Below are 13,078 nucleotides of genomic sequence, written 5' to 3'. Positions count from 1 at the left end.
TTTGTTTTTTGTTACTTTTTGAAACCAGGTTTCAGGCTGCCCCGGTTGGCATGGACACACTTAGTGAAGGACCACCTTGAATCCCTGATCTTCTGCTACTGCCTTCTAAGTGCATGTTCCACTAAGCCTGGCCTACGTTTATCTATCTATCTATCTATCTATCTATCTATCTATCTATCTATCTATCTATCTATCTATCTATTTATTGGAGACTGGATTGCACAATGTAGCCTTGGCTGTCCTGGAGTTCACTACCTACCTACCTACCTATCTATCTATCTATCTATCTATCTATCTATCTATCTATCTATCTATTTATTTATTGGAGACTGGATTGCACAATGTAGCCTTGGCTGTCCTGGAGTTCACTATGTAGACCAGGCTGCCTCAAACTCAGATCTGCTTGCCGTGTTCACCACCACACCTGGACTACTTTTTTTTTTTTTTTAAAGTTAAAAAAAATGTCAGCGATTTTCTTAATTATTAAAGTTTTTTGTTGTTGTTGCTTTTTGTTTTTGTTTCTCAAGACAGGGTTTCTCTGTGTAGCCCTTGCTGTTCTAGAACTTGCTCTGTAGACAGGCTGGCCTTGAACTCAGAGAGCTGCCTGCCTGACTCCTGAGTGCTGAGATTAAAGGTGTGCACCACCACCACCCGGCAATTATTAAGTAATTTTAAATGACATATTTTACCTTTGTTTTACAGCAATTGTCACAAGAAACATCTGGGTATTTCTTACAAAAATCAGGGTTAAATCCTTTTTCACCAAAGTAAGCTAAAAGCTGTATTCTTCTGCATTCCGTTATATTTTCACAGTAATGTACCATGCTATATAAATTATTGAAGTGAGTTTCCTTTGTATGATAGTTTCCATCTTTTTCCACTGAAAGAAATGAAGAACAGAACAAAAAAAAATTTTTTTTACTGGGTTTTCAAGACAGGGTTTCTCTGTATAGCCCAGGCTGTCCTGGAACTCACTCTGCAGACCAGGTTGGCCTCGAACCCAGAGATCTGCTTGCCTCTGTCTCCAAGTGTTGAGATTAAGTGTGTGCCACCACTACCTGGCCCAATGTAAAATTTTTACAGTAGAAAACCAAAAGAATATTAAAAATAGTATTTAGAGTAGATTCATCTATCTTTCTTTTCTGTTTTTGTTTGGTTTTGGAGATAAGATCTTGCTATGGTTAGATGAGCTTTAGATAACTCTGCTACCTCGGTTTTCTGTGTGCTAGGACAGCACACATGAGCCGCTGTGCTCTGCTAGATTGAAATACTAAATAAGAAAATCACTATTAATAACAAAGTGTCAATGACATCTTTTTATACTGCAGTTCACTGGATGTTTGAGATCACATGTCATGTTTTGTTTTGTTTTTTTTTAAATATTTATTTATTTATTATGTATACAGTGTTCTGCCTGCATCCCTGCAGTCCAGAAGAGGGCACCAGATCTCATTACAGATGCTTGTGAGCCACCATGTGGTTGCTGGGAATTGAACTCAGGACCTCTGGAAGAATAGCCAGTGCTTCTAACCTCTGAGCCATCTCTCCAGCCCATGGTTTTAATTTTATAGAAATGCTGGATTTCTTCCTTTTTGAGGCAAAGTCTCACACTGTACCCTAAGATGACTTTGAAATTGTGAAATTCTCCTGTCTCAGCCTCCAAAATACTGAGATTACTGGCATAAGCTATTTTACCCTAAAATGTTTAATTTTCCTTCTTAAAATTGAATTTTCTTTATGTCTTTATTATCCCAATGATAGAGATTTGTGTTATACTTCCTCTCCCGGTAGATATGTGCTGAGCTGTGTATCTAGAGGAAGCAGACAGTCCCCATAGCTAAAAACCTAGTGAAACCAGGGCTTCTAAAACTGTGGTCAAGAACCCAGGGGACCCTAGGAGCTCAGCGACAGGATATCCTAAATTTAAGGGAAACAGCAATACCTACATCTGTCGCATACCATCTAAACCAACTATTTGAGTAGTTCATGATTTTAACATTGTATTATATTATTTCTGGTGAAGTCACAGCTTTGTGAATTTTTGCAGGTGCTGTGATAAAATGAGTCATGCAATAAAGCAAATATGGCAACTCTGGAGGTACCACCTGTAATCCCAGCACTTGGGAGGCAGAAGGATCACGAGTTTGATACAAGCTTAGGTTACATAGTGAGAGCCTGTCTCAAAAAACAAAACAAAACAAAACAAAAAACCAGAACTGGCCAGGCGCATTGGCACACATCTTTGGTTCCAGCACTCAGGTGGCAGAGGCAGACAGATTTCTGTAAGTTTAAGGCCAGCCTGGTCTACATAGTGAGTTCTAGGTCAACCAGGACTACACAGTGAGACCCTGTCTCCAATAACCACCATATCCAACAAGTACTTCCAGGGTCTAGGGATGTAGTTCAGTGGTAGAACTCTTGCCTAGCACGTACATGCAGGGCCCTGGGTTTCATCCCTAGCATGCCCTACACAAGCTTACAGAAAACAGAAACTAGGAGTGGTAGTATCCTGTTTGATTCCAAGGTTTACAAACAAGAAATGGGGCTGGTGAGATGGCTGAGCAGGTTAAAGGTACTTGTTGTTAAACCTGATGACCTGGGCTCAATTCCTGGAACCCACCTGGAGAAAAGAAAGAATCAACTCATTTGTTCTCTATCACTGCCCATGCACTGTGGCATGCATGTGTGCATGCACATATATGTACACACATAGAAAATCAATTAAAATGCAAAAAACCCAACCGTGCATATTTTGCATTAATAGGCAATCATGGTTACTTAAGAATAAAATTACTATTTTCCTTACAGTTTTTGAGTTTTTATTTTTTCAAATGGTTGCCAGGATACCAGGATTTAAATACTTAAATTATTTTCACTTAACAATACAAATGCTTTTAGAGTTATGAAAGGTCATATCTTGATAAACCTATTTTGAGGTGAAACTATCATACATAGGACACTGTACTTAATGTACCTAAACTACTGAAGATCCTAGGTTAGCAACATAGCAGACTATAAACTGCTGGTTATTGACCCATGTGGCTGCAAGGCTGACGTCAAGCTGAGGTTGCTAATGCCCCACATAACTAGCTCATAAAAACTTCAGCGTTAGGGGCTTGGGTGAAGGCCCCGCGGTTAAGAGCACTTACTGCTCTTACAGAGGATGTGGGTTTGGTTCTCAGGCCTCACATGGCAGACTGTAATCGGCTATAACTCTAGTTCCAGGGAATCTGGTGCCCTCTTCTGATTTCCACAGGCACCAGGCACACAGGTGGTGCACATGTACATTTAGGCATTTACACATATGCATAAAATAAAAATGAGAACCCCCTCCAAGGCTCCTTATAACAACATTAAAAATTCAAAGTGTGGCTCAACTGAATATATAACCTTTCATAAGGCTGCAATGAGTCAAGCCACCATGAACGGAAGATGCTTCTCCAGGTTTTGTTTTTAAAAACACAAGTCAGCAAAACAAACGTAAACAACTCATTGCTTTGTGCTGAGATCATTCTGGTACAGTGAAAGAATCATGCACGGGCTTGCAGTAGACGAACTTGCATCCGTTCAGGGACTGCCGCTCACTAGCGCTAGGTCTCATTTTCTTCTCTGCAATGAGGTGAGTGACAGTCTCATCTTTCAGAGTTGTGGTAACGATAAAATGAGTGACTAGGCAATAAAGCAGTTACAACAGCATGGAGAGCTGGCTCGGTGGCTCACTGCTGTAATCCCGCACTGAAGAGGCTGAGGCAGGAGGATCACAAGTTCTAGGTCAACCTGGGCTACAAAATGAGACTGTATCTCAAAAGAAGGCCAACAAAAAAGCCAGCAAACAAGCATGGGATGTGCATCTGTGAAGTGTAAACAAAGCAGGTCTGCACCAATGGCCACACCACATCAGGCCATCCTCTGTAGCTGTTCCCTCAAGTATCTTGGGGGCAAGTTATAAATCTATCTGTAGCTCACCATTTTCCCAGGAGTGACTGTACTTCCAAAGCTAGCTTTTATGAATCAGAAAGGTAATAAAGGTGACAGTCCCAGCATGGTCAGTACCGTTTCCCATGCTCACTCAGTATTAGTACCAGAGTAAATGAGACAGTAGTCTCAAAAACACAGAAACACGATTACGAAACATATTTAACTATCACAACAGGAAAAAAAAAGGTGTACAAGTGATAAAATCAAATTCTAAAATACAGATTCACTTGACCTACTGAGACAGTTGAAATTTATCCTATATACACAATTGTATAAATGCTGAAAGACATCTGTACAAGGCTGTCCAGCACTATGTGTGATAACACTGAAAGTTAATAACTTAAATATCTATTAAGAGGGGATTGCTTTAGTAAGCCCCAAAAAACAATACTATGCAATTTTCTCTAACACTATGTAATTGGAACAATTATACATTATACCTACATACATATATACATTAGCCTATTACAATTGCATTTACATTTTATTTTTAAAATTACATTTTTTTATTTATGTGTGTAAATGCACACATGCATATGAAAATGTGCATGTACATACATGTGCTAGCTCATATAGGTGAGAAGGCCAGAGGACAACGTTTGGTGGAACTGAACTCAGGTTGTTCCTAAGTCTAAAAGCATTTGTGTTGTTAAGTGGCAAGCACCTAACCACTGAGACATCTCCACGACCAGCATTTACATTTGAAAACACTTGCATGTGGGAAAGGGGAACACCAAACACAAGATGCTGCACAGGGGTTGCCTCTACTGCCCCTTCTCTTTCTTCTCCTCCCTCTGAGACTGGGTCTCACCATCCTCCCTTGCTTCTTCTGAGATGGGTTTGTTACATTGCCTGGACCAGTTTCATACTCAACTCAGCTCCTAGGTCAGGCAACAGTCTTACCTCAGCTTTCCCAGGAAGCAAAATTCAGCCATATGCTTCTACACTTAGCTTTCCCCCAGTCACCCTTAAACTGGATTGGGGTACAAGAGTACAAGAGTTCATTATTTTCTCTTTGTCTTTTTTTTTTCCCCCTAGAAATGGTGTTGGATCTGGAAAGGTACACAGGAAGCCACTCTCTGGAGACTCAGGCAGCCTGGTGTGGAAACACGCCAATATCACTTGACTTTACCAAACAAGTATGTAGTACCTTCATAATAAACTAAAATAAACTTTACAATATAGATTAAAAGCCTCTATTTTTCTATGACTATTTAGTGACAACAGGACCCAAATACTCTAACAGCAGAGGCAGACTGTTCCCATGAGCTAGAACATGACAGAATGTCATCAGAGGTGCTTATCTTACTCATTATAAGTCTCTTCAGTCTGGTCACGTCGTGATAGGCATAGAAGAGCACGCAGTGAGATACTTCCCCATCCCTTCCAGCTCGGCCGGACTCTTGGTAGTAACCCTCCACAGACTTAGGGAGAGATGCATGAATCACAAATCGTACATCAGGTTTGTCAATTCCCATTCCAAATGCAATGGTTGCACAGATAACCTGGCAGGAAATAAAAGTCTATTAGACTCATAATACATTTAAAGGAACACTTTAAAAATAATAGATACTTCCAAAAACTCTATCCCTGATCTTAAACAAAAATTTAAAATAACTGCACACAACATAGCATCTGAACTTGGTTCCTGTATTTAGCATGAACAAGGTGAGATTTTTCTTTCTTCTTAGACAGGGTTTCTCTGTGTAGCTTTGCACCTTTCCTGGAACTCACTCTGGAGACCAGGCTGGCCTCAAACTCTCAGAGAACTACCTGCCTCTGCCTCCCTAGTGCTGGGATTAAGGGCATGCACCATCACTGCCCAGCAAGATTTTCATATTGATAACTTGCAATTCTACTCAGATCCAAGAAAGGAAAGAGAAGTTCAGGCGGCAGGATCCTCCTGTGTGACTTGGTATTACCATCTGAAGGATCCAGAATCAACTGCGACCAGCCCTTTGTGTGCTGCTTTCCCTCTGTTTCTAGTCGGGATGTGTGGTGAGTGTTGCTCACACAGCCATGACATCCAAGTTAAGGTACATAAGACATTTCTTGAGCTCCAGGGTCGTCTTGAGTCCTCACAGCTAATTGCTGCTAGTTCTTCCCATGACTTAGGAACAAAGACATTCTCATCTGCTCTATGCTTATCATCAAGTCTTCCACAGGGTACCAAGTGATCACACACTAACTTATTTTTCAACAGCTGATTTCAAAGTAAAAGCTTAGAAAATTTAACTGCTTTTATCTAATTTAACTTAGATAAAAGCCTAAGTTGCTTATACAAAAACAAAATAACAAAAACCATAAAAATAAGACAGAAAGGCCAGGGATTGTCCTCCTTGGCCTATACAAATTATTTAGTGGCAGCTAGGCAATAGTTAATCTTTAGGAGTGTGACAAATTTGTTTTCAAGAGTATCTATTTCAAGGTCTGAAGAGATGGTTCAGTTGTTAAGAGTATATACTGTGAGCTGAGCAGTGGTGGCGCATGCCTTTAATCCCAGCACTCGGGAGGCAGAGGCAGGAGGATCTCTGTGAGTTCGAGGCCAGCCTGGGCTACAGAGTGAGTTCCAGAAAAGGTCCCAAAGCTACCCAGAGATACCCTGTCTCGAAAAACCAAAGAGAACACACTGCTCTTGCAGAGAACCTGAGTTCAGTTTCCAGCACTCATGCTGAGCAGCTCAGCATTGCCTATAAACTGCAAGTGATCCAATGCCCTCTCCTGGCTTTGTGGGCACCTGAACTCATGTGCACAGAATTAAAAATAAAATAAGCTGGGCTTTGCAAGCAGCTCTATAACTCCCTGTAACTCTAGCTCCAGGGGATATCCAATACCTCTTCTGGACTGAAGGCATCTGTGTTCACATGTGTATATTCTGTTCCCTACCCCACCCTACATACACACTTAAAAATAAAACATGAATCTTAAAAAAAAAAAAAGACTATTTCAGTTGAAAATCTAAGACTTATTTGACCAAGGCCAAAATACTGTATGTTCAGGCAAAATTACATTATACAAATAAAGCCATCTTTTTTTTAGCACATAAAAAATGACTCGCTATTGCAAGAACAGCATTTCAAAAGTGACAGAAATATCTAGCAGTCATACTAAGGCTAATGACATGACTTTGCTGCCATGACTAGAAAAGGAACTACAAACCACGTGCACAGACAGGGTCCGCAGACCAGTACATTATCAGCACGGGATGCGCTGGCTTGTACTCAAGGTTACTCATCCATCTAAACTTCAGGCTCTTTGATTAAAAGGAAGTGCCCCGGGAAAGAGAAAGTTTACTGCAGCCTTTCATGATGGAGAGCTGGCAAAAGGCTGTGCAAATGAGAGATGCTAGCCCACAGCTCCACCAGAGTCACCTGCCGGCTTCTGGCAGGCCAGGTGCCCCCGCGGTGTTCAGTGAGTCCATGGCTGTGAGGCACATGGCACAGGTTACCAAGAAGCCAAACGATGCCAATTCTTCTGCAAGTTCTTCTTCCTTTTGTTTTCATTTGTGACAGGCTCTCATGTAGCCCAAGTAGGTTCAAACTCATGAGCCTCTGGCCTCAACCTCCCAAGTGATGGGATCACAAGCATAAGCTACCATGCTCAATTATGAACACTCTTATATAACTGGGAAAAATGGCTTTATTCAATTTTAACTTCCTTATTTCTGTTATTTTTAAAACTTGATGCTACACTTATTCTTTCAATTAATTAATATTTTATTGGTTTTTTGAGACAGGGTCTCTTTCTATGTAGTCCTGGCTGTCCTGAAACCGGCTAAGTAGACCAGACAGTTTTTGAACTCAGCTATCCTCCTGCCTGTCTACCTAGAGTTGGGATTAAAGGTGTGCACACAACACCTGGTTCATATATACACATATATGTATGTATGTACTTTAACAAAAAAAATTTAAACTCTTACATTTTATAGGCTGAAGATACAAGGGCAAGCGCTTAGTTTTGAAGTCGCTGTTAGCAATTCTTTTCTTCCGGGGCATTTTAAAGCTTAGTTTCTCAATTATTCAAGAGTATATACATAATAAAACACCAATCACAATTAATACTTTCCACTTAACCTCTATTTAAAAAATGTATTGCGTGTGCACACACTGTTGTGTTGTCTGTAGTGTATGGCTGTGATGCATACTCACACATACGCATATCTATATGTCTGTGTGTACAATGTGGTGTACATATGTGGTATATGCAGAGACCAGAGCAGGACACTGGGTCCTTTTCCATTGCTCGTTGCTTTCCTGCCTTGAGACAACGTCTTTCACTGGAAAGGAAGCTAGCTAGGCTGGCCAGCCAGTGAACTCTTGGAATCTGCCTGTCTCTAGTCAGTGCTGTTCCAGGCATGCGCAGCACGCCTTCCTTTATTTTCTTCCTCTCGTGTATATGTGCACAGATAGTGCTTGTGTATGGAGGCCGGAAGCTGCGTCTTTCTTGACCACTCTCTCCTTGGTTTGCTGAACCCAGGATTTACCTATACACAGTCAGTCTGGTTAGACGGCTTGTCCTGGTGACCTCATGTCTACCTTCCTGGCTCTGGAATTAGAGGTGGGACAATTACATAGGTTCTGGGACTCTGAACGCCAGTCCTTATGCATGAACAGTAAGTACTTTAACCACTGAACCATCTTCCTATGCCCTTGTTAAAAATTATTTATTTCTCTATGTAGCCTTGATTGGTCAGGTACTCACTACAGATCAGGCTGGCCTGGAACTCATGGCAAGCTTCCTGACTCATAGTCATGTACCACCGGCCCCAGCTGTTTTATTTTAAAATAAAACACTACATTTATTTATTACGTGTCAAGTCTGTGTGTGAATGCACACATGTGCATACACGTGTATGTACCATACTACATGTGTGAGGGTCAAAGTGTAACTTGTGAGAACTGACGCTTTCCTTTGACCATACGGGTCAGTTTTGGTGGCAAGCACCTTTCCTCACTGGGCCATTTCTTCAGCTCTGTATATCTTATTTTAGTATAAGAATCTGAAATGGGCTGGGCAGGGGTGGCACACGCCACTATCCTGCTAAAGTCTTCCTTGGATGCCATTGTTTTTCTTAGAACAAATCCCTAGTCCCTATTACTAAAAACAGCATTTTAGCCCTCGCCTCAATTTTCATCTCCTTCGCCCATAACATTCTTAAGTTGTTCACTGCATCATGGACTCACTGTCAGCCTTACTTTGATGTTTATTACCTAGAAGATAAAAACAAGCTCAGAGAGTCGTGGAGCCTGAAGTTCCCTACCTAGGACCCACACAGTGGGAGGAGAGAACAGTCTCCTGAAAGTTGACCTTCACACAACATGTAGCATGGCACATCCCCCAACACAAACACACACACACACACACACACACACACACACACACACCCTTATAAAAACAAACAGAAAGCAAAGCTAGCTAAGAGGCAGGAGAATTGCCCTGACTTCAAGACTGGTCTCAATTACATATCAAGACACCGTTTCAATAACTCAAACAAAAACTGTCGTCTCCTCCTCCACACGCGAAGCTGCCGGTCCCCGCGGGGTCTGCTGACTCTGCAGCCTACCTGGCAGCCATCCTGGTTGATCCACTTGCTCTGCACCTCGTCTCTGGCGGTGTCACTGAGGCCCGCATGGTAAGCCAGAGCAGCAAGGCCATCTCTCTGTAGGGTGTCAGCCATCGTGTCGCACTCCCTCCTCGAGAGGCAGTAAATTATCCCCGAGTCGTCTGCCAAGGAAGCCAAAGAGGACTGAGGAGCCAGGGCTTTTCACGTCGACAACACATCTACAGTGCGGTCTAAAAACACAGGACCCCGCCGGGCGGTGGTGGCGCACGCCTTTAATCCCAGCACTCAGGAGGCAGAGCCAGGCAGATCTCTGTGAGTTCGAGGCCAGCCTGGGCTATAGAGCGAGATCGAGGACAGGAACCAAAACTACACAGAGAAACCCTGTCTTGAGAAACCAAAAAAAAAAAAAAAAAAAAAAAAGAGAAAACAAAAACAACAAAACAAACAAACAAACCAAAAACCAAAACCACAGGACCCAGTAAACAGAGCTTTGCAGCCTTCTTATGATACAAGATGGTCACACAGAAGAGCTCAAGCAAGGGATTCATGAACACAGGAACTAAGACTGGACTTGTAACCCTGTTCCTGCAAGGGCAACCTAGACTAATACTGGGCTGTCTCACACCAACTCAACAATGGGGCTGTAGGAACACATGGCAAAATTACCCTTTGACTCGGTTTCCTTCCAGGAAACCAACCTAGGAAATAAAATGGTACAAGGACTGAAGCCAAAGTTTTGGTATGAAAGCTCAATAGGCAACATATGGGGATGATTAAGATAAAGAATTATAAAACAAACATGCTATAGCTATTAAAAGTGCTTCTTCCTAAGTTTATAAAAGTCATGGGAAAATGATCAAGATGTTGAAAATGGGTTACCTGGCAAACCGTTACGAACATCAGAATCTCATTTTAGTTAACATAACTCAAAGGCAAACACACTTGGGAGAAGGCGCTAAAACAAAGGGCTGGCTGTGTTATTCATACACCGACAGACGCCAGAAAAAAGACTGAAACCAAGAATTACAATGTAGGTGTGTAGGAGGCATATCTAATATATTTTCGTTAAGGTTTATTGTTATTGAACCAAATGAGATTTCAAAATTATAATATTTCCCACAAATAGCAAGTTGGTGCTATAATAATGTAAAAAGAAATGTTTAATATGCAATTTTACATATTCTATTGTAGTACAGTAAATATAGAAAGGACTTTTTAAATCTATTACTTTTAGACATAATTAATAACATGACTGTACTCACATGGGTGATGCTTTCTGATCCATTCTAGGCAATCAAATGCCACTTTTTTGGGCTTCTTTGGTAACACATAGTATTTCAGATTGTGTCTGTTAAAGCTCATGGTAAACCTAAAAGATCCAAACATAAAATTTAAGTATTATGAGAAAATACAGTCGCACCCATTATCATAGACTGAAAGTTTTTTACCCAAAGTACTTCCCCCAATGTCATAGCATGAGGAGGTGGGTGGGCCCTTTGGGTCGAGTCACCAAGATTAGGGTCTTTATAAAAAACAGAGGAGCTGGAGAGATAGATCACCTGTTAAGAGCAGTCACTGCTCTATCAGAGGACTGAAATTTGGATCCCACACCCACAATAGACATCTCAGAAACATCGGTAACTCCAGCTTCAATAGAATCAACATTTTGTTTCAGTCTCCACGGGCACCCACACAAACACAAGCATGTGTGTACATACACACAGACATAGCAAAATAAATCTTAAAGAGAAAAACACAAAGAACAAAAAAACCCCACCCAAACAGAGACCTCACTGACCCTCCCTCCCTAGTACTTCTGGCTCCAATGGGAATACCACCAAGTACAAAACAGGGAGAGGGACCCCACCAGACAAAGGATAAGTTAGAACTTTGATCTTGTTTTCTCGTAATCCAGAACCACAAGAAATAAATCTCTGTCGTCTGGGTCAACCAGTCTATGCCACTGTGACTGACAGCTCAAATGGAGGCAGCAGCTTCAAATGCTAACCACTGGCATGTTTCTACCATGCAAACCTCCTTACTAAGCTGCCTCACATTGACCTTGACCATTATCCTTGGCAGGTGACGTAATGGAACACTGAAATGGACATGAGGTTAAGAATTAAGGATTTTAAAGAGTGGTGATAAAGAAGATACATCTCCAGACTAGATGATGGAGATCTGGAATGCAGATAAAGAGAGGCAAACCACGAGTACAGTCTTAAAGATGATGTGGACTGCAAGCAGAGGTGGTGTCTGGGCAGCCGGCTCAGTGAGTCCAGTGCTTGCTATACAGCCACCAAACCTGAATCTGAATCCCCAGCATCCATGCAGAAAGCTCTGCACAGTGGCATGCTCGAGGAATCTTGCCACTGGCAGGTGAAGACAGGAGGATCCCAGGGACTCACCACACTAGCCAGGTAATTAGTATTAGTCTCGCCTAACTGGTAAGCTTCTACTTCATGAAGACACCCTGTCTCAATTATGGTGGAAAGAAAGACACCAGATGCTGACCTCTGGCTTATGCACACATTAGCACATATACTTGCATACACAGATGCGTCAACACACACACAGACACACAGTTTCTATTTTAAAAGTAGAGACGGCAACAATAGACAGCGTCTAAGAACGAACAAAACCAAACAAAAGCAGAGATGGCTAAAAGATTTAAACGATTAAGGGAAATCACACAGTAAGTGTAACTTAAAGATTTAAAGGATAACAGAGGGGCAGTACACACACACACACACACACACACACACACACACACACACACGGAGCACTTTGCTTCTGCTCTGGGCTGCGGAGGGAATGCAGGGACTCTGACACGCATGCTCCTCTTCCTCTATCTAGGTGACTACTCTTGGCTCCCATTTACTCCTTCATGTTTCCTTAGTTCATTCTCTGCATTACCTTCTGTATTTCTAGACTCTTCTGTGAATTCTTTCTTTCTGTCTCAGGCTATCTTGTAGGACCATAACTCCAAGGGCACTAAAAGCTTCTCCTTCACCCTTCCCTTCATGGCCGGTTTCTCAGAAGATCCAGGTCTGTTGCATCCCGTACCCCATTTGAATGCTCACCATTTTCCTTCTAGTTCTGCCACACTACTCTACCGAATATTTGCTCTTAGGTTTTCTTTCCCATTGCTTAAAAAAGTATATTTACTAATTATGGGAGTGCCCACGGCATATGTGCAGAGGTCTGAGTGGGTTCTCTCCTTCCACCACAGTGTTTCAGAGCTCAAACTCAAGTTGTTAGTCTTCGTGACAAGCACCCTTACTCACTGTACCATCTTGATGGGCTCCCGATTATTTTTAAAACTAAAGCAAGGTAGAGGGGTAACTCAGGGCCCCCAGCCCCGGTGTTGCCTCTGTCCAGTCCATGGGAAGAACACCTAGGAACAAGTTCCTATAGAGCACAGGGTATCTGTGCCTGAATCGACAGAGCAAACAGTTGTCAACCTCAGGTTGCTTGCACACAGGGGCTGAGGAACAAAGGTGAGGAAGACCCACCACTGGCTTGCTGTACTGGATT

At 42.0% G+C, this 13,078-nt stretch overlaps 1 protein-coding gene across 1 annotated transcript in view; it reads right to left on the bottom strand.

The window, feature by feature from the left end:
* Positions 1-13,078, bottom strand: part of Blm (BLM RecQ like helicase) — an 88,129-nt gene that overhangs the window by 17,077 nt on the left and 57,974 nt on the right. Inside the window, exons 13-16 of the mRNA XM_059272372.1 lie at positions 10,804-10,910; positions 9,542-9,702; positions 5,288-5,483; positions 690-880 (exon numbers count right to left, since the gene is read on the bottom strand). Coding sequence (XP_059128355.1) covers positions 690-880; positions 5,288-5,483; positions 9,542-9,702; positions 10,804-10,910 — 655 coding nt within the window. The remainder of the gene's footprint in view (positions 1-689; positions 881-5,287; positions 5,484-9,541; positions 9,703-10,803; positions 10,911-13,078) is intronic.

This window comes from Peromyscus eremicus, chromosome 1, assembly GCF_949786415.1.
Source record: "Peromyscus eremicus chromosome 1, PerEre_H2_v1, whole genome shotgun sequence".
Lineage (NCBI taxonomy): Eukaryota > Metazoa > Chordata > Mammalia > Rodentia > Cricetidae > Peromyscus > Peromyscus eremicus.
Note: the sequence above shows the minus strand (reverse complement) of the source record. Positions and strands in the feature narration are given on the sequence as shown.